The 23,073-nt window shown below is 44.3% G+C and overlaps 1 protein-coding gene across 1 annotated transcript in view; it reads right to left on the bottom strand.

Annotated features, from left to right (window-relative positions):
* Positions 1 to 1,267: 1,267 nt before the first annotated feature.
* SYNGAP1 (synaptic Ras GTPase activating protein 1) overlaps positions 1,268 to 23,073 on the bottom strand; it is a 245,855-nt gene continuing 224,049 nt past the window's right edge. The window contains 2 exon segments of the mRNA XM_083160249.1: positions 1,268 to 4,127; positions 21,452 to 21,533. Coding sequence (XP_083016375.1) covers positions 3,987 to 4,127; positions 21,452 to 21,533 — 223 coding nt within the window. The 3' untranslated portion in view covers positions 1,268 to 3,986.

Below are 23,073 nucleotides of genomic sequence, written 5' to 3'. Positions count from 1 at the left end.
GCTTTCAGCTCAAAATCGCCCAGTGTGTACAGGCCTTAACAGTATATTCAGCATTCTGCAAGTGTGAATGTGTAAGGATACTATATAGTCAATATTCATTTGACTAGAGGGATGTTAATTATGAGCATAATTTTAGGGGTGATTCAGTTTTGATCGGTCTCCTGCACATTCGCTGCAGGGACCGATGTTTTGGGTCCCCGCATGCGTATGGACGAAAATACGCAAGTGCAGACCCGATGTGCGAATGCCTCCGTTGAGTATCACATTTGCCAGGCGTCCACATACTAAATGGAGGGAAGGGGCCGAGAGCTGGCTAGGGCAGGGGAACGCAGGTGGGCCGATGCCTTCTCGGGTCAGCTGCTGGCGTCACATGACCTCAGGGCCCGTCCCCTTTTTTGGCCATCTCCGGCTCATCCGATGGTGAGCGGGCTGGAGAATGGATTTGCAGCTAATCTCTGATCGGCGCAATTTCCCCAAGCCATTTGCAGCCTTGCACATTGATACGCTGGGCGGGCCTTCACTCTGACTGGACGGCGATTACCCAATCAACGGGCTCTGCAGTTTAGCAGAGCAGCGCTCAGCTCCGAATAACCCACAACAGCAATTAAAATGGAATATGAGAATCCCCCAAAGTGTGGGGTTAGCTCACAGACATGCACTAGGTCGACATTGACAAAAGACCAACAAGCACTATGTCAACTGTAAAAAAAAGGTAGACACAAGCAAAAAAAAAAAGTCGACAAATTAAAAGGTCGACGTGAGTTTTTCAGGGTTTTTTTGTGTCATTGTCGACACCTGAGCATGTGAACCCGCAATCAGTGTAGAGCGCACCCTCGCTGCGCTCGCTTTGCTCGCCATGGTTTTGGCCAGGTGCCTCGCTGCGCTCAACACATGTCGCCACTCCATACCAGTCCTTGCAGATGGAAAAACATGAGAAAGTCCCCAAAATTTTTAAGGAAAAAAAAAACGTATGTAGACATTTTCACGTGTTGACTACTACCATGTAGACATACTGTATAGCTTGTTCTGACCTTTTTGTCAATGACCGGTGCATATCGACCATTTGACGTTAACCTATTGACTATCAACCTAAACATTGTCTGTGAGCCATCCGGACACCTCCCCCGAAGAGATGTTCCCTCCCAATGCACCACATGACATCAAAGGCATCTTCCCATTGGCTGCACACATTTATGTTACAACGATGAACACAATTTTCAAACATTTGTTAAGAAATTAAAAGAGTTAATAACACGTTCACAATTCATTTACATATTTAACTTTTTATTTTATTGTTTTAAAAAGTATACACCCAAAAATAAGTTCGGCTTAGTCACCTTTAGATAATGTGTAGGTTCTCCTGTTAACCATATTATTGATATGCAACCTTCGGAATTTTATCAAGCAAAGTAACTAAAGGGGCAGACATTTTGCTTGAGTGCGGATCTCAGAGCGTCCTTCCTATAGAAAGGGTTGATATCACAGTTTAGAAAACATATTGCAAAACAATTCTAACATGAATCAAAAACAATAGTGTTTGCGATTCAACAATCAGAGGCCGAAGGGCCGCATTTCAAGATTTGGTGGGGCGGGGGGCAAAAATGTCCAGGATCAAATATCAATCACAGACAGGCACTAATTCACAGCCAATTGCATATACGTTTTCATATTAAAGAAGAAGTAACATCCCGTTCTGTTTTAGCCCTTTACTCCAATCCACCCTTGCTAGAAGAACAATGACAATCCCAATCGATGAGAGTCATCCTTCTAAACTCCAGTATGCTGGGGCTTGTAGTTGTAGGGTACATGGAGTGCTAAAAGTTGTTTATATTTGCGTTGTAGAGATTCAGGTGATGCTACTTGCTGATCTCCAATTTTTAGGCTGTGGTATTTGTCCAATTGTGAGTATCCACAATGTTACGCCAATTTCAACTTTTTGAAATTCTTCATTCAGTAATAATTAACAATTGGGGGCATCCAACCAAAAAGTGGAGATCTCAGATGCATCATATACACTTTTCTGCTAATTATCGTAAGACTTTGGGCCCGATGAAACAAAGCCAGTGTTCGGCAATGGCGCAACATGGTTTTGCCTTGAAAGTGATTGCCACTTTGAAAAAACGTCCGCTGACGGCCGACATTCGTTTCGCCCGCTGAACTCGAGCATCATTACATTCAGTCCCTTGTTTTCTTTCCAGTTATTTATATAGCGCACACATATTACGCAGCGCCTTAAAGAGAATTAGCTATATTTAGCTTTGCTATACAATTAGCGGGATGTGATACTACCTCTTTAATGCCAATCTAACTTTTTGTACTTTATAAATTAATTATTATTCACTTTGGTATTAAGTCAAATCGTTAACTGAGCATTCCGCATTCATCCAAACGTGTGCATTCCTTGTATTTTTTGATTATTTTTTAAAAATTACTTTTTTGTCATGTGACGGTCAGCTCTTAAGATCCCTGCGGTGAAATATGACCGGACATCTAATGAGTGTAGAGACCGGAGAAGTGAAATATTGAGTAGATATGGGCGGCAGCACCTGTTGACTTATCGGTAAATATATAAATATATGTCATAATAAATAACAGAAATAATTAGCTGCTGTCTGAGCTCTCGATTCACAGAACGACTCTGAATTCTTTTTTTTTCTTTAAATGTTTTATATTTACACAGAACGTCAAAAAGAACCAAATACAATCAGAATATCTTTACTGACACATTCATTTCAAGCCCCGCTGCTCCTGTCACCGAAGGTGAAGAGGGGACCTGCAAGTTATGGCACCAACCACTGATAATGGGTGGAACTACACCCTTCCCACCTCCCTCCCTTTCCAAATGCAAGTTCCATGCGACCTTTGAGGCCAAGTTATTTATAAACTCCCCGTGTCACAGGAAGTGGAGTTAGATTGTAAGCTCTTTGGGCGGGAGACTTCTATAACTCGTTCAGCTCCACGCAGACTGACAGGTTTAGAGAAATAAATAAAGTTTGATAATAATAATATTTATAAGAATTAAATCATCTCTAGTCTCCCAAATCAGCTGCCCATTTAAGGAGGTAAAATGCGCTATGTACCTGTGTAACCAGCTGACAGGGTTCATCCCACTGATAGCTCCTTTATAGTGTAGACCTCTCTTATTGGTCACTTTCTTCAGTCCTTAGGTAATTCTCCTGACCTCAGATCCTATACCTCCCCAGACCATCCCCTGAATCCTACACCTTCTCCTACTCCTTCAAAACCTCCTTCTATACGCGGCTGTGTGGCCTTTACTGTACTTCCCATTAGTTTCGGTTATAATCTAGACTTAGGGTAAAGCTCTTTCCTGACAATGAGGACATGAATAGTCTTGGCTCGCCAGCTCATTAAGCATTTTGTACAGGAAAGGAGGTTTGGGTGTGAAGAAGTTGGATGATAATGATGATGGTGATGTTGACGCTGGGTATCTGATGGTTGAGCGTTAAAAAGATATGGTAGTATATGAGAGTTGTATGGAGAAGAAATGAAGATTGGGGGTAAAGGAATGAGAAGATGCAGGTAGGAAAAATGGGATAGGGAGGTATCCCCTACAGTGCAGATCTGTCAGTGCGAATCCCAGGGCCTCAGACCTGAGACAGAGAGCGAGGAGGGGGAGATGGGGAGCCTCAGAAGGGGATCAATGAAAGTGGGAAAGTTTGGGGCATATGCGAACAGAGGAACTGATAGATCAAGTCTATAGATAACAAAGGCTTAGGAAATAGAATTATATGTGTAGGATAAGTTCAGTGCGTTGTCCCCTTCTCTCTCCTCTCCACTTCCCACGTGTCCGGGGTCACACAGATTGTCGGCCGCAGGTCTGGACGGCGCGGAGGGAGGGTGTCAGAGTTAGGGAGGAAAGGGGGTTCCCAGCCCCCTCCCCTCTGGCCTCTGGACAGGCGCCTCAGTGAGGGATCCCCAGTCCCCCTTCCTCCCCCCAGGCTCCGGGATGGACCCCTCAGCTCCGGTTAGTGATGGTCACTTGAGTTTAGAAAGTCTCCATTTTCTGTGATTTGGAGTCGAGGAGGCAGAGGTGGAAGGGCCCCATTCCATGGAGTCGCCAGCCTCAGACGGGGGTCTGCTGAACCCACGGAGGGAAACTTCTTCTCCTGTAGTGGGAGAGGTGGAGAGAGAGCTTACTTACAAATGTAATGCACCTATACACAAATTACACAACAAAAACACACATTTAATAGACCAGCGCACATACATGGAACATTTGTGTTCTTTTGAAAAAACAGGTGAGCGGGTTTAAAGTGATAAAGGACCTCAATTTAAATACATTTATTTTAATACAACTGTGATCATTACAGTCACTAGAGTGGCATGAGACCACATTTTCATAGGGTAGTCCTAAGCCCATGGGTTTGCTTGTATGGGAACTTGGCCTCATTTATCTTGATTTCTATATGGAAAGGTATCTAGTGGTGTAGTCTAAGACGGTGCTTTTGGGCAAAACAGTGACTACAGTAAGTTCCACAATTCAGTCAGAAAAATATAAGTGTAAAAATGATTCACCGTCACAACTAACCAGTTCAAAGGTTGAACTCGATGGACCCAAAGGTTGAACTCGATGGACCCAAAGGTTGAACTCGATGGATGTACGTCTTTATTCAGCCTTAACTACTATGTAAATATGTATGTAACTATGTAATCATTGATCTGACCAAGTGAAGAGAATGGGACCAACTCTGCTTGGCAATGGCATTAGTAGCTGGGGGCAAATGTACATAACAAACAGTGGATATTTTTTAAGTGAAATAATGGAAATTAAAAGGGTAGTGTATACTAGGGATCAGGGAATTCGGGGGAACTTAATACACAGAATTAGATTTTCTCACACACTACATCTATATATCCATCAGTGTTCTTTGGATTTATCCAGGTCTAATAAAAATAAACATTTTTAAATCTATTTTAGGGAATGTATAGGAGCCCTTGAATGGGGCAACGCAGGGTCTTATTTAGAAATTTGGTTTGTTCCTTAATGTATGTTTGCCTTTATTATTTTGATCTTCCCTTTTTAATTACTTATATTTCTCAACATTGTTTTAACATTATTATGGATCTACTTACTTACTTATAAAATATAAATTAAATAAACTACACTTTAAATGTATAAAACCCATAAAAACTCAACACAGATTTAGTAATGTCAACTATAATTCATTTGACGCAAAACACATATATAATGCTAAAAACTGACATATTACAATAACTGACATAGCATTGTAAAACGCGTCGTGTGTACATGCAACTTGTGACCGGGAATATTTACTGCTGGACGGGTGATATGTAAGCGTGCAGAAGAAAGCACATCATGTTGTCAATAATTTTATTTTGAAAGGCTGTTTTTTTATGCTTCGGAAATTAGAATTAAATTAGGAATCTTGCACATATACAGCACAATTCTTACAAATAATTTCCTACAAGACCTTCAATTCTGTCTAAACACAAATAATGAAGGGATACTCTGTTTCTGTATTTACAGTTTACTGGAATCAAGCTTCTTCTGCTAGGGACAGGACCATGCCAGCATTAACCATTTGAAAAATAAAGGGATAATGTCAACATTATCAACTGGTTGTGATTTATGAGTCCAGCTCGTCTACAAGTCAAATGCAACGACTCTCCACTCAATGGGTGGTATTATACACCGTGGAGAGATGAGGCACTGACAGTGGAGACATCGCCGAAGCCCAATTGAGGCAGCAATGATATTGGCGGAACCAATATTCACGAGAATAGAGTTTATCAATTCACTACCTCAGTCCACAAAATGGCTGCCACCACAGAGGGACGATGACTGATACAAATTGATTGAATAATTTTGATACCAACCTTGTCGCAAGCCTCAGATTACCTAAAGACCTATTAAAAAACATACTTGCCAACAGTCCCGATTTTCAGCGGAAATAAGCCTGGCCTGGCAGAAAGGGTTGCTACAAATTGGTGTTGTTTGTGTGGATCTCTACGTGGTTTGGTCAAATTGGCTGCGTAACATAGATTTACCCGGGTTTCCAGTTGGTAATGTTAGCGAGTATGTATAAAAAGCAATAACAGATGAACACTTTTTGACAAGTATATTTTACCATCAAAGTTAATTATAAAATAAGCACTGAAAACCGTCTCACTTGCCCCAACCTATGTAAAGGCTTCACTGACAGGAAATTCTTCAATATAACAAAATTGTCTTAATTAGGATTACCCTTTGCCCTTGTATGTTTATAGTGGATGCCAATAGAGTCTCTTGTTAATTTTTTTCCATTAACGATTACTTCTGAGCCACAGAAAAAAAATGCTCATATGTAATTTAAAGTCCCACACCTATTTTGCACAACTGCATATTTTACAGAGAAGAGCAAAGATTATGCATACAATATATAGCACATTGCCACAGGGCCATCTTATCGTAAAAGCACACTGGGCAGCTGCCCAAGGACCCACATTTACTAGTGGCCTTGAGGCGTTGGTGGTCACATCAACAGAGAGGTGAGGCTACATTATTTCTGCCTCAGCCTCCAGCCAGACAGTGCATGTTTGTCAGCATGCTGATTGGTGGACGGTTGGAGCTATCCACCAATCAGAGTGCTGATAGCCATTCACTTTTTTTCATGCTGAAATATTTAAGTGTTCCAATTATCTGAGACCTCTGTGTTCTATGTAAAAGGAGAAGAGTAGCTATTTTTTACTGGTTGACAGTGGAGTGCTAGGGTTTTGTTTTTTTCTGAAGTCTAGTTTCTAGATGACCCTGCTGTGGACTGATAATGTGACTGGACAGCTTCCATTCCTGTACTGATGTTTGAGAGCCATGTATGAAGTTGGGGATGGTCCTTCTACAGCAATTTTGGAGGCTTTTGGGTTCCTCCTTTTTTAGTTTTCTCTAAATTTAGAGACCAAAAGACAGCAGGAGTCCAGACAGAGGCTGTTGAATAGCTGGAAAACCAGGGCTGCCACCAGGAATTTTGGGGCCCGGGACTGATTACTGCCCGACTCAGCAGGTCCCTAAGCACAGCCTGGCTTCTTCAATGCAGGATTAAAATGCAGCACCAGCGGGTGAGCCAATCAGAGCGGTACGATTGGCTAACGGTACACGAGCTCTGATTGGCTCAAAAGCCGGTACAGCATTTTAATTGGCAGTCGGCTTCCTGGATTGACCTGCTGAGGACCGAGTGCAGCGCAGGCAGCACACAGCGCAGGGTTACTGTGGGCAAAATGAGCTGCAGAGTCTGGGACCCGAGACAGCTGTACCCACAGCACCCCCCTGTCGGCGGCCCTGTGGAAAGCTGCTAGAGAAGTTTCTAGAAGTATAGAAGAGAGGGTTAATTTATCTGGCATTTATCTGTTCATTTATCCGTGCTGCGGATTCCAATATTTCTATGCAGAATGGTGTGTTGATGGATGAACATCAATTGGCACCAGAGCAGGGCACTGACAGGACTCCGGCTGACCCTGTCAGTTCCTCAGTTATAATATGGTCAATAAAAAACTAGCAGGTGAGGTTCCGCACTAAACATATGTGGAGTAATGCAACAAAACGGAAGCTACTAGACAAACCTAAAGGTCGCGAGTGACTGACGCTTACTAAGCAGTGGCTTTTGCATTTAACATTATTGCCATTTTAAATGAAGGATTGCAAAAGTTGCCAAAAAAAACATTTAAAAAAAAGACGCCCACTTCTACGGTGTCCAGGTAGACATAGACACCAAAAAAATGTGAAAAACTCATGTTGACCCATTTTCCATGTTGACCTTGTGAACATGTCGACCTAATGCGCATCAACCGTAACAGTGAAGACTGTGAAGCGGTTCATGAGAGGAGCGGATTCAGGGTCACATGGACCTGTGCTAAGAAGGGGAGGAGCTGTGATCAGTGTTGTGGGGGTGTGGCCAGAGCCATGTCAGTGTACACACCCCCTGCAGCACCACTGTCTCTAAATACAGAAAAATAGAAAAATCGCATTATTTATAACAGAAAACTAAAACTAAAAATGTAATACTTTTGATGCTAGGCCTATTGTTTTATGTGGAGGACTGGAACTGTAGCTCTATCTTTCAAATTTTTAATTTGGCCCTGATTAACCAGCTCCTAACCCCCATATTACAGACTGTTTGAAAAATGGCAGTTAGGAGATGAATGGTTGGTAGTTTATCTCTCTCCACTTTACCATTGGATAAGGCTTAGTACATCTGCCCCATAGGGTTAGATGCATACAGCATTGATAAGTAAGTCAGAGGAGGGATGGCCCATGGCAATCAATCAGCACTGAAGTAACATCTATAATTTGCATAATATAAAATTATACAGAGCAGCTGATTGGTTGCCATGGGTCACTTCTCCTCTGGCTCACTTCTCCTCCCGTATCACTGCTTCATACATCTACCCCATAGTCTGAAATGGTTCCGGCTGATAGATTTACAGTGTCTACGTAGACAGTCAATAGGTCTACCCCAAAAAGGTCAACATGCAATAGGTTGACAGGGTCAAAGGTTGACAGAGGTTCTACAGAGGTCAATAGGGTCAAAATGATGAAATGGTTCCAATACTCTACCGAACAAGTGGACAGACCTGCGGGGGAGCGTGTGGCAATGTGAGTATGTACAGTATATCTGCATGCGTGTATGTCATAAAGTTCTACTGTACATGGTGTGTGTGTGATTATTTTCATCTTGGTCATGCTGTGGAATTACAAGTACCAGCGGGCCCTTTAATGTCCCGGACGCTGTGACTTTTGGTTCTTCAAGTCCCTGCATGCGGGGGAGGCTTGCTGGAACTTATAGTTCCACATCACAACCCAAGGTTACCTCAGCCGTGCCATGACAGCGCTGACTGTTGGAGCCCAGGGTTGGTTCCAAAATGCAGGGTATCCCTAATCTTTTTGTCCCCCGAATTTTTGGAATCAAGACCGGTCCAAGAGCCTGGTACTGTTTATTTAAATACAGGGAATTCCCACTGTTTTAGAAGGTGCTAAATAAATAAGTAGAATCTTATTGGTTGCAACAAGCATCCTTAATAGAACTCCCGTCTTCGTAAATTTACCCCTATGGATGAAATTTTTTTATGAAATTATAGAGAGTGTTGTTGAACCAATAAGAGCACACAGCTGTCGCTGCCATAGAAACATAGGTACACACAGGGTGGTGGATTGGCCATTGAATTGCCAAGCATATTAATACCAGCGCCGTCCACATAGGTCAGTAATTTAGACATCCTGCCTATTTTGGTGTTGGTTCCGCCCACATTTGATTTGGTACCGCCCACTTGAGGCCACTTCTAGTTCCCAATCCGCCCCTGGGTAGGCAACTGTAGTTGTGGCTATCGGGGCCTACACACAGGCAAACTTTTCTCTTAGAAAATGCCCCTACATAGCTCCGCTCGTCGCTATCGCCCCGCGATTAATTTCCAGCATGCTGGATAAATCGACTTAATCGCCAGTCATTAGTTCCCTGAGAAATGAAAGACATTGAAAGAGACAGCCCTGCCAGAAAATATATAAAGGACTAAACCGAGTACATTATACATGGGAGAACAGAAAGATACTGAATTTCTATAATAGAAGATTACGATTTAGGGAACAAAAACATCTAAAGGTTAAAGAAAGTGAACAGAATATTAACTCTACAGGAGAGCATTAAGGAAAATGATTACTCCACCCATTGCTACAGACTCATACTCAGTGGGCAAGAGAGAGATATGATAAAATAAAGATGTTACATGAGAACCATCCGAACAAGGCAAAAAAAGGACAAGAAAAGTTCCTACAAGAGAAGACGCAAGAGTTGGAACCACTTCAGCCATGTGTGACGAAGGACTTCTCATGATAAAGAGGTCAGAACTCCGGCCATGTGTAGCTGAATGACTAATGTAGGATTAGGAACCGCAGCATCATATGGAGCTCTTGAAAAGCATTACAGATGAGATTGTAGTAACATTGGAATCCTAAATCAAAGAGCTAAAACAGACGCATACACAAGCTGCAGCAGTAATAACAGATGAAAGGAAACCTAGAACAATTCAATCCGGCACTGGAGAACGCGTGTAACATGCTAAGCAATGAGGTGAAAGCTATACCGGAGAATATGATGGGGTCTTCAAGGAAACAGCGCACGTTTCCGGTTACCAAGAGACTGCCAAAGTAAGATGGCTTGACAAAAGATTCAGTATTTAAAGGCGGTTGTGGAAATGAATTGTTGGTTGAAGAGAGACTCCAAAAGGAACAGGGAAAGACCATTTGTCCAAGTCCAGAATGCACTGGAGGGGCATATCTCTGTGTACAGGACGACATACAGGAGAGGATGCAGAATGAAGACATTATAGAAGCGGAGAATCTATTAATTAGAAACCTGGACCAACTGTACAAAGCACGGAAGCGCTTCTGTGTGCTGGACATCTAAATAATTAAACTGGAATGACTACAACTGCAATTGTTTACGAGTACAAAGTCCTGTGCATCAGAGATAATAAGGGTTCGGGGAGGATAAAAGCAACGGAACGAACGTCTCCTGAAATGATAATTAAGGAAGCTCGGCACAGAACCAATTATATCTCACAACACCTCAGCAGAGAAACGGAACAAGCTACGGTAAGGCTATCGCACTAAGGGCCTAATTCATGTTTGGAATGAACTGCAGAGTCGCAAGGAAATGGCTGTTCAATTCCATGTCATTCAAATTCAAATTCAGGGGGGTGTGGGCTCCAACGTGTTATAAAATAGGGATTTCTACCCCTTGACTGAACCCTGCTGCCCTGGGTCACTGCATTCGGCAGTGCAAGGACCCTCCGGACTGAGGTACAGCTGCAAGCTATTTAGTTTGAAGCCGTGGACTAAATTTGTGGAAGTATCCGGAGGTAGGGCTCCTTGACTCGACCACATACTTTTACAGAGTTCCAGTGCGGTTGTTTGTCCAGGAGCTGGGTTTGGAGGTACGCAGCATGACCCCTTCATCCCGCACTTCCACCCGCTCCTAATGCTGGCGTCTTAAAGGGGGTGGCCATTTCCTGGCACCAACCATGCTCTGCCCCGGGGCGGCAGCTGCTGTGGTCCCTCCCCCTGCCCCCCCCATCTCACCAAGAACTGAGAGGTCTGCAAGACCTACCCAGAGGGCCTCTTTGCATGCACCCGCAAGTCGCGGCCTTTCCCACATCCACAAGCCGGGGGACTGGCTTTTGGCGCTCTCTGTGGCACACTCCAATGTGCATGCGCCGGACCTTGTGCACCAGTTACCCGGAGCTGGTCCAGTCCCGGACACTGAGAAGCCCCCTGCCCCTCCTGCGATAGCACCCCCTGACTCAGCAGGCGTATGCAGGCCTACAGGAGGCTAAAAACCTGGGCCTTCCTCCCTCATCAGTCCTCCATCTTAGGAGGTCTATGATGTCTGGTAGCCCTATACATATATCCTCCCTACTGCATATCTCCTTTTTCCATGCAGCCCTCCTGACCAAGATACCAAGGCCTCACTCCGACATCATTTCTCCAGCAACCACAGCATGCATCATTGCTGCGACTCTCACTCAACCCCCTGAGAGAGTTACACTCTCTGCAAAACATCATTCTCCGAGGGACCATGGTAGACATGTTGGGAGCCTTCTTGGTGTCTTTTTCTGGAGTTTTATAATACCTTCTGGACCATGTAGTTGCATGACTCGCTGATCACCTACAGCTGCTCTATGACTTTCAAGTTGCTCCTTACTATGTAGTCCTAGATGTGTTAGTTACACTACAACCGTGCAGTGATATTACAGTGTCTGGCCTTGTCCGCCTACACTCGCCCCACTAAAAATGTTTATATCTTTTTAGAGTCTCTTCAATAACTTATTCCCATCTGTTACGATGCCGTCACAACCGTGTCTGCCTGATCCTATATGGGGTTGAAACTGATTCAAACATCTCCGCTGCCTCAACAAAAGCCTCTGCCTCCATTTCAAATCTTGATTTGGCTCTGGATCCGTCTGCTCTCCTGACCAACCAGGCTATGGTTACAATGTTTGCTGCATTTCACTCAGATATTCTCTCTGGTTTGGAATCTTCAGCTCAATCATTTTGAACAGAGCTATTGGGGATTGGGACACGGACGGAACATCTGGAGGGAAGATTCAAGAATTAGTTTCTTCACATAACGACCTCCTCACTGCCCAGCTGGAGATGGCTTCTACTCTGGATAAATTGGAAGATTTGGAGGACAGATAAATGTGTAACAACCTTAAGATCAGAGGTATTCCAGACAGTGGAAGTTATTCTAGCTGCGAAAGTAGCAGCCTTGCGAGTCCCCCGGATGCCGCCTACCGACCCACACGGCTGCCCGCCCCGATCCCCCGCACAGCTGTGAATGGATGTTTAGCATAAACATCCATTTCCAGCCTTGGGTGCGGGGGAGAAATCATTAGATGGTCAGGAACCATCGAATGATTGCTCCAGCGCTCGCAGATCTGAGACACCACTGTGCTGTGCAGGAAGTGGGCGGACAGCTGATGTCAGCTGCCCGCCCCCCCCCCCCCCCTCCCCCACGTTATTGTGAAATTACCTTGAGAACGCTGGGTGTTCCCACGGGCGAATCCCCCGGCCTGCCACTCAGCCCCCGCACTGTTGTGTGCGAGCACCCAGCGAATAATCTATTCACTGTGGCCGCTTGCACACAGCGGCTGCACATGCACACAACGGACTATGTGCATGCGCAGTCTCGAAAAATTGGTTCGCACGGGGGACCGATTAAACCAGAACCACAATTAGTTTCAACTTTATTGGCCATGTATACAGGGGGGAGTGGGGGGTGTTACATACATTTTAAGCATTTCAATCCTTAAAATACGTTTTTAGTGGACAGGTAGCCTAAAAAGGTTATTTTATTTTAACGGACAGAGTTCGGATTGCGCTTGCTTGGACGCAGTTGTTCAGTCGGTGGATGGCTAATGGGAAGAAGCTTCTTGCAGTTCTGGTAGCCCTCACAGGGACGGAACTGAAATGTCTCCCTGATGGTAGGATGTCAAACAGGTTGTAACCAGGGTGCAGCTTGTCCGTCGTGATCCTTCCGGCACGCTTCCTAGCCCTGGCTGAGTATATATCTCTAACAGGGGGAGGCCAGTCCCATTGATCTTCTCTGCTGTCCTCACCACCTTCTGTAGTCTTTGTTTGTCATTTTTGCTAGCACCCCCATACCAAATTGTGATGGAGGAGCATAGGACGGACTCCATGATTGCGGTGTAAAAAACACACAGCAGATCCTGCATAATGTTGAATTTCTTGCGTTGCACCAAGAAGAACAGTCGCTGTTGGTCTTTTTTGACATTAGTGGTTATATTTGGTCCCCATTTCAAGTCACTGGTAATGGTTGTCCCTAGGAATTTGAAGGATTCAACCCTTGCCACCACTGCGTTGGATATTGCTAGCAGGGCAATGGCATTTGGTTTCTTCCTAAAGTCCACCACCATCTCAACTGTTTTGAAAGGGTTTAGGACAAGGTTGTTGTCGCAGCACCACTGTGTCAGTTTGTCTACTTCTAGTCTGTATGCGGTTTTGTCGCCATCTTTGATTAGGCCGATGACGGTGGTGTCATCCGCAAATTTTATGATTTTCACAGATTTCACCACTGAGGTACAGTCGCTTGTGTAGAGGGAGAAGAGCAGTGGGGAGAGGATGCATCCCTGAGGGGCACCAGTGCTGATCATGTGTGCACTGGACATGTGGGCACCGGCTTTCACAACCTGTGTCCTTGCCGTTAGGAAGACCGCAATCCAGGAGCATGTGGATTCTGGTACTCCTAAGGAAAGGAGTTTGGGCTGCAGGGTGTGGGGGGCGATGGTGTTGAAGGCCGAGCTGAAGTCCACGAATAGAACTCTTGCATAGGTGCAGGGGAGGTCGAGGTGTTGTAGAATATAGTGCAGCCCCAGGTTGACCGCATCCTCTGCACTTCTATTAGCACAGTAGGTGAACTGCATGGGATCGAGGTGAGGGTTGTACACTTCTCTTAGGTGCTTCAGTACCAATCTTTCCAATACTTTCATGGCCACTGAGGTTAGTGTGATTAGCCTGAAGTCATTTTGGTGCTTCACAGGTGTTTTCTTGGGGACCGGACAATGACTGAGCATTTGAAGCAGGCGGGACCTTGCCGGAAGATAGAGAGAGTTGAAGAGCTCTGTGATCATCCCCCAGTGTCTCCAACTTAGCTTCAAGATTGTTTAACCAAACTTTTTCTGAAACTTCTGAGTCCATTTCTTCCACATTAAAGAAAATATCCTTAAGGCTACGAGACAAGCAGAGGGATCACATTTTTTTTGGTGGTCTCCAGATTTTGTTGGCCAGGAGACCATCTTTTTATGTTATTACTTCAGTGCCATGACACAATTAAATCCAATATAGATTGGGATTCCCATTAAATTTCCATTATGTGATCTCTTCATTTGAAGCAGGAGTAAAACTATTGGCGACTGGGACATAGTTGTTGCTCCAGAGCGTGCTGCCCATGGTCCCTCCGATCGGAGGAGATTTCAGCCCAGATTTCTGACTACATTGCTTAGAAAATTACCCTACATCGCTCCGTGTGTAGGGGCCGTAGCTATAGTGATGCGCGGCCCCACACGTCGCTATCTCTGAAGGATTCGATCCTGCATGCAAGATAAATTTAGTCAAACCGCCAGTCAGGGCCAGTGTTCTCCCTTTGGGAGACTCACTTCTCTTCCTTAGCCTCTCCGACTCTCCGCAATTCACATTACCCTATAGCTTATGCCAGTGGTCAGGGAACTTGGTCCTCATTACCCCACACAGTGCATTTTTTGCTGATAACCCAGCAGGTGCACAGGTGTACTAATTACTCACATACACATTTTATAAGGTACGCAGGTGGAGTTAATTATTTCACTTGTGATTCTGTGAGGAGACCTGCAAAACATGCACTGCGTGGGGTAACGAGGACCGAGTTCCCTGACCACTGGCTTATGCTAATGACCCGTTTGAGAGACATGGTGTGGCTATACTGTTTCACAACTCCATATGCTTTGAACAGAGCTCTCAGACTTCCGATAAAGATGGCAGGTACTTGATCCTGGTGGGAGAGTTCGGTGATATGGAAATTACAATTTGAAGTTATCCAGACGAAATGTGGGGGACACTTGGTAATACAGGGCAGTTTTAACCTAGTGGTTGATGACAAAATGGATAAAACTTTGATTTCTGGGAAACTGATTTCAGCTGCTTGTCCCTCAGGTTGTTTACAATGGCTGATGGCGAAGTTTGATCTGTATGATGTGTGGCGGGTCCATTCCCCGACAACCACAGAGTTAGCAATTTTGGTTGCACATAATTCTTATTTCCAAATAGATTTGATATTGCTAGAAAAATGGACGCTTCAACAGATGCGGCGCTCCACCATTGTCCCAGTAGTTTGGTCTGATTACACCACAATGACGTGGTCTTGGGAATGTCATCAGTCCCCTGACTTTGGAAGTTCCCGAATTGCCTGCTGTCTTCTTCTGATGCAGTTATCTCCTTCACTGAGACAATATCCATCAATATGCAGACTGGGTGATTTTGCCCAATGTTTATGTCACCAATGATGTGGAAAATCACTGAAAGTCACCCAGTGTGTATGGGCGTTAACTCTCCTCTCAACACATCAGTCCCATGTTCTGGTGTGCTCTCTAAGCGGCTATACGTGGGGTGGCCATACAGATGGGAGAAGACAGAGCAGGCTCTATCTCAGCCATCAGTCAGAGAACCGTCTGTTGCAGGTGGAATCTTTGATTAGATCTTGCCCATCCCGTTTACTGAAACGTGAATTGGTGTCCATAAGAAATCAGCTTCAGAAACTATTCCTATCCCTTAATTTGTCCTAACTAAGCTTCAACCTTTGGTACAGTAATAGATCGGGCAAAATTTTGTCGCGCAGGCTTAGGACAAGACAGGTTAGGAATATAATTAAATCCATACTGTCCCTAGATGGTACTGTACATTGCTTCTCAATCCTCCCGATATTGCTGATTATTTCGACAAATTTTACGAAAAACTGTATAACCTAAAATTAGACACCACAACTCCCCAACCTACCCATTCTTTCATTTCCTCATATTTATAGGACTTGCAACTCCCTAAATTGACACCTGATGAATTGGCCTCCATCAATCCCCCATGGGTTGCTGATGATGAAGTTCTGGCTGTTCTAAAATTATTATAAAATCATTAATCATTATTTCTGGCCTGGACGGATTTACCAATTCTTTTTATAAGAACTTTGTTCCCATTCTCAGTTTGTCTTTAACTAATCGAAGAGTGTCCATTTTGGGAGAGTGTTTTACAAAAGAGGGGGGCGCTTTTACTTTCATTGGGCGCTGAGAAAGCATTCAATCACTTAACACATGCATCGATTTTTCCAGATTTTCGATTCGATTTTGCTTATAGAAGCAAAATCGAATCGAATCCAAAACGAAATCGAATGGTTTTTGTGTCATTTTCGATCTACATTCGATTCGATGCGCGCTCCGGTTTTCACAAAATCGAACAGAAAAATCTACTGTGCAGCCAAGAAAATATCAAATTCGATCTAGTAAATATCGAATGTGTACAATGTACCATGAATGTATATCGAATTCGATATCTAATGCAAAACTACAGATCTAATGCCAAATCGAATGGAAAGATCTAATGCCAGATCTAATACAAAATCGAATCTAACATCGAATCAAAAGCAAATCGATGTGTGTGTACAGGGCTTTACACTGGTTCTTTCTGAACGCTGTTCTAGGAGAATTTGGCCTACATGGGGAGATAGCATCCCCAATTTCTGTTTTATATAGTTCCCAGACTGCTACAGTATTAAGCAACGGCTATATGTCTGTCCCCTTTCGCCCTCTCTAATGGAACTGGACAGGGCTGTCCTCTGTCGCCCCTTATGTATGTGTTAGAGATTGAGCCCTTTGCAGTCAAGATCCGCCAAACCCCATCCTTTCCTGGAACGCAAGTGGGTTGATCTATACACAAAGTCTGTTTGACTATGATGTGCTCCTTGTGTTACTAGATCTGATACATTGTTGCCGGCTCTACATGATATTATAGATCTATACAGCACGGCTTCCTTTTACAAAATTGAATATAACAAAACAGAAGCTCTTCCCTTTAACATGGGCCCTGATTCACTAGCTCATTTTAAATTGCGTTATGAATATAAATTGGAAGAGGACTATATTTCTAGGATTGCAGAGATCACTTTACACACGTCGTGGCTGGGCAGGTTAGCTGCGTTCGGAATGAAATTCCTATCTTGCCAAAATTGATGTACTTGTTCCGTACAATACCCTATTTGGTTTCCCAGAAGCCACTGGATCGCTACTATGATACGTTCCACGCGCCCTCTCCTACTTCCCCCATCTGATATACTGTCGAAATTAGCTTCTGGAAATGTTAGAGGGTCTACTAGATTTTGCTACGTGTTGGAACAGGGTAGAGATTTGGAGAATAAGTGGATAGAAGAAAGTAACTCAACTGTACAAGGCCAAGCCCATGACACAAATGCGCCTTGTCATGTGTTTCTCCCGTAATGAGATACTGTCCCATACTTAAAGTCGTGCCCACATTTCTTTTTGTTTATAAACACAGCGTTCAAGAAAGAAGGGAACATGGGCCATCAATGCCAGAGTTTACAAAGCCGTACAAGACATCTGTCAAGATGGAAAGTGGCACTACTGGATTTTGGCATAAGACCTAAAAACTTGGCCGAGACCATATGCATTGCGAAATTATCATGACGCAGTAACACAAGGTCAAACTCCCTGGTAATGTGAAGTGAAGATGAAATCCTCTCTTGACCTCAAGTGAAAGCACCTTCAGAAGTCATAGAAGACACCTAATGAGCCATAAGTTGTGGCCTGAAGACGTTGAGAGTTTTAGGTACAACATTTAATGGCGCCTAAGAGGCTGACGTTTGGTGTGCCTCTTTGTGAAGCATACTTTGCCTATTGTTGCGTTGCCTATGCACCAAAACTTAGTGCACAAAAGTCAAGTGATGTTTTAAATTGGGTGTTCTCGGCTAGACGAAGCTTAGTAAGGGCAGTGGCATAGCAATAGCCCCAGCAGAACCCGTGGTGGGTTGGAGGTGCTAGGTGGAGTTCCTGCATATCTACTTGTCCCATCTGTCCTACTCTCATCATAAATGTCCCTCACAAAAGGGACAGTTGCTAGAGGAGGGACGGGTCTGAACTGTTCTGGTGGGGGAGAGCACTAAGTTTTTTGTTAAGCCCCGGAGAAGGAGTGCGGGGACATAACTGTGGGCAATGAAACCATACATACGATGGTTTCCATGTTTCTTTAGGACCTATTAACAAACACATTTTTTTTTGGTGCCAACGGAGCAAATATGCCGGATTTCCGTCAGACTCTGGATTAGATGTTAATGGATAAAAGTAGTTTTAAAGCCATTTGATGTAGGTCTATTTTGATCGAGTGTCCGGATAGAGCTGTGGTGAAGACGCTTGGCTATATCTGTCACCGCGCAGGGTGAGCAGCGCCAGTGACGAGCGTGTGCGAGCGCTGCCCTGCAGTAAACAGCCGCTAATTGCAATCAGCCTACCTGTGCCCTAATCATCCTAATTGGCATGTGTCTAGAAGCCTGCCAATGTGACGCTGTCATACTGTGTACTCAGCGTTGGAGTCTAATCCCAGCGATGTGCCTCAGCGAGCAATCAGTACAACTGACCAAATTACACGGTGCTTAAAATAAATATCCAAAATGGAGACTCCGTGTCAGGAAATCAACTACGGGATGACACGCTATATCTCCAAGAGTTTTTCGGAAGAAACTATTCAGTTTCATATACAGATGTGTCCTCATACACTGTGGCTTAAATGCCAAATAGTCACTCGTGGCTCCAGGTCGTGGGCAGCACCGTTGCGCCAAGTGTCTTTCTTGATGAATATGTGAATCTTACTCACAATGGACCTCATTCAGGTCAACGGTGGCGAACGGTGGTCAGGCATGTTTTTTCAATCCTAGGATTCGGGATTGAATCCCAGGAAATGCGCCACAGGGTTTTTCTGCACTTTCACCCATGCGCAGTAGCAAAAAAAAAATCAACTGCGCAAATACTTGCATTGCGTCCAGCGCTAAATCGGACATTCAAACACAATATGCAAGATGTTTATTGTAAGGCGGTATGAAGAAAAACTATCCAACATAAAGAAATATCTAACTGGAGAGTCTGAACGACAAAGCCTAACACAACATGTGGAGATCGCCAGGAGAAGTCTGGTTTGCAGAGTAGACGTGCTGTTTTTCTAAATGTGCATCCTCCAAAGGCAAACCTAGGCACCTGTGAGCACCAGGAGTTGGCTCAGGGTAATAAGTGTCTAGCTGCACCTGTGGTTATGTGAGTGTACAGGGGGAACACCTAGGCATTCGCAGGTAGACCGTGTTCCCATAGGTGTGCCATGACGGAACTAAGGGAAATTCAGAGGTTCCAGACAGATCTATTGCACCAAAGAGAAGGTTGGGCCACGGTACACACTTAGGCTCATAGTGATGGCGACAATTTCCACTACATGATGTATATAGATCAGGGGTGTGCAATAAGCCCCCCCCCCCCCAGCTGTTCATGAACTACACATCCCAGCATGCCTTGCTTTAGTTTTACTATTTGGAAATGCTGAAACTGTTCATCAACAGCTGGAGGGCCGCTTACTGCCCACCCCTAATATAGGTAGACCCAGTGCATAGAAGTGGCCAATGCTGGAGACAAGGGGAGATCCGCACTTCTTTCTGAGTGTTCAATGTGGCTGCATCAAACCATCTACCCACACCAGGAAGTATCAGGCTGTTTCCCAGCTCTATGACCGTCACTGACTTCCTGCTGTTACTGATACTTATTCTATGGTTACTCTATGATATCCAGTTCATGGATCTTTCCTCTTCTCTGGTCAGTCTGAAACATACACAGTTGTCAAATCCCCTCCTCCACACAATTCCCAGCATCCAATCAGAGCATTAGAAGATTCCCAGAACAAGGACAAATCAGATATTGAGGAAGGGGCATGGAAAGAAGGGCGACAGGGGCGTGGTGTGGGACTATTGCAGCCCTTGGGGTCACAGATAATCTGGCGTATAAGTAACCCACATGGAGTATAAACTCTCTTTGCAGGTGAATGAATTGAACCCATGTCAGTGGATCCTTTCATGTGAGCACAATTACTTTCATTAAGCACTTCACAGATTGATATGTATTGCTACTAAAGGCTTCAGCAGCCCAGGGACAGGGATTACGCTACATACAGCTCTGAGTAATGCTATCTAACATGGTGATAATGAAATGATTCAGACAAGAGACAGATGAAATAATGAATCCTGCACTTCTTACCCAACCATCCTCTTCCTCATTATCTATAAAGCTGCCGCCGTACCCAGCTTCAGTCACTGATATACTGCGTAATACGCTGGTTCTAATTAAAGTATAGCAATAATAACCACTTGTTTTTCGCCATCTTCCCCACCCTCTTGCTGCTTCATCATCCTCTCTCTTGTGTACAGGATTCCACTTCAATTCTAACCCCAAAGTCAATAAGCTGTCCCCACTTCAATGAGGAGAGAGAGGATCATTTTCCATTTTATTCATGCTCCCCGATAGACAATAAGAAGTATTGGCTGCATTGCACTTCATTGCATAGTGCAGCAACATCGTTTCAGCAAAGTAACAAGTTCCATAGCTGTGGCCGTTGCTAAAATCTGTCCTAATGAATAGGAAAAGGGCAGAGGTGTGAGAGCCCGAAGTATAAACTTTTCCAACTCACTTGATACTTGACCGTCGAAATCTTAAGTTTACATATATATATAGATATAGATATATACATTATATGTAGGTTCTATTTATTAAGACGGCCACAGAAAATTTAATATTGATGTTTAGTATTTGGGGGACTTCCTGATTTTTTTTCATTTTTAATGCTACATCACTGATTTTCTCTCAATCTTAAAATGTTTCTGGTTGCTTGCCTTCTATAGACTGTAGAAACCTAGACTGTGACACCAGATAAGAACCACTTTACCCACCTAGTTTGCCCATGTACTAACCACTTACACACTAGGGTTTATTTTTTGGGAAGCCAATTGTATATTTTTGGATTGTGGGAGGAAACCGGAGTACCCGGAGGAAACCCACGCAAGTACGAGGAGAATATACAAACCCCACACAGTTAGGGTCATGGTGGGAACCAAACCCATGTCCTCAGTGCTGTGAGACAGCAATGCTAACCATTACACCGTCTGGGCTGCCCAGTTCTCCTCAGGAGTCTAATTGCTGCACTGTCCTTTGCCTGGTTTATCATAACGGTCTATCTCAGGTTTTCTCCATCACTAGAGGCCTCTTGTCTCACTCTCCAACCCCCATCTCTTCCCAGATGGCAGACAGGACAGGTGTGATGAGGATGTGACACACAAAGGCACAATGACATTGTAATTTCCACCTGAGCCTCGATAAGTCTCCTCTTCATATCGATGGGTTCTTGCGTGTGGTCCTTCCTGATCTCCTCCTCCACCAGCATCAACCTGGAGGTGAGACAAAAAACAGCCGCTGAAAGCAACTAACCTACACAGACTGCGTTTGCGGAACCTTCCCGGATGTCTAAGGTTAGCGTCAGATGGGGCACTGCCAGCGGTTTACCATGACTTGCTCCATCTGGCGCTACCCTACATATAACGATAAATACCCAGAGGACAGTGTGTGTGTAATTTGTGGCTTCACATAGAAAGAAAGAGTGGAACATAGAAGGAACAGCACCAAAACTTCACTTACTGGCAAACTGTTGCTAATCACAGCATTAGAACATTCACTATACTGACAATAGCCAATCAGAGCACTAAAACATTCACAGGGCTAGACCAAGAAGGGCCAATCACATGACAGCATTAAGCCATTACAGGACTCGGAAAGCCTGCAGCCAATCAGAGCATTAGATCACTTGAAGGAGTAGCAGCCAGTCCGAGCCTTAGAACACTCACAGGAGTAACAGCAAATCAGAGCGCTAGAACAATCACAGGAGTAGCAACCAATCAGGACATTAGAACACTCACAGGAGTAGCAGCCAATCAGAGCCTTAGAACACTCACAGGAGTAGCAACCAATCAAGAGCATTAGAACACTCAGAGGAGTAGCAGCCAATCAGAGCGCTAGAACAGTCACAGGAGTAGCAGCCAATCAGAGCGCTAGAATAGTCACAGGAGTAGCAACCAATCAGAACATTAGAACACTCACAGGAGTAGCAGCCAATCAGAGCCTTAGAACACTCACAGGAGTAGCAGCCAATCAGAGCCTTAGAACACTCACAGGAGTAGCAGCCAATCAGAGCACTAGAACACTCACGGGTGTAGCAACCAATCAAGAGCATTAGAACACTCAGAGGAGTAGCAGCCAATCAGAGCATTAGAACACTCACAGAAGTAGCAGCAAATCAGAGCATTAGATTACTCACAAGAGTAGCAGCCAATCAGAGCATTAGATTACTCACAAGAGTAGCAGCCAATCAGAGCATTAGATTACTCACAGGAGTAGCAGCCAATCAGAGCCTTAGAACACTCACAGGCGTGACTGTCCACTTATTGCATATTGACTACATGGGGTCGGCATCATGGCTACCTATTTACTGTGGATCTTCAATACCACACTTGTCAGACACAATGTCAACATTATGACCATGTCAACATGTTAACATAAAGGCCATGTCGACATTTAGAATATTGATGTGACGAATGTGCCAGCGTTCATCTAGTGATCACTATACTATAGAGACTGAGAGAATTATTTTGTGCCATTTCTAATACTTTAATGTGACTTTGATGTTCTGTTGTTTCAGGATGGTTTTGTGTATTTTGCCCACTCATGGGCAGGGTATGACGTGTCGGTACTGTATACCCAGGATACCATATTACCGTAGAACATACATTGTTTGATCTGGTCTGATGACTGATGAAGTGGACGCAGGGGAAGATTAATTAAGCCTGGTGAAGTAATAAAGTGGCAGGTGATAACGCAGCAGTCAATCGGCCCCTAACTGGCAAATTACAAGCCGGATTTGAAAAAAATGACAGC

This window comes from Crinia signifera, chromosome 9 (assembly GCF_055691185.1).
Source record: "Crinia signifera chromosome 9, ASM5569118v1, whole genome shotgun sequence".
NCBI lineage: Eukaryota > Metazoa > Chordata > Amphibia > Anura > Myobatrachidae > Crinia > Crinia signifera.
The sequence above is the reverse complement of the archived record's forward strand: the minus strand, read 5'-3'. Positions and strand labels throughout refer to the sequence as shown.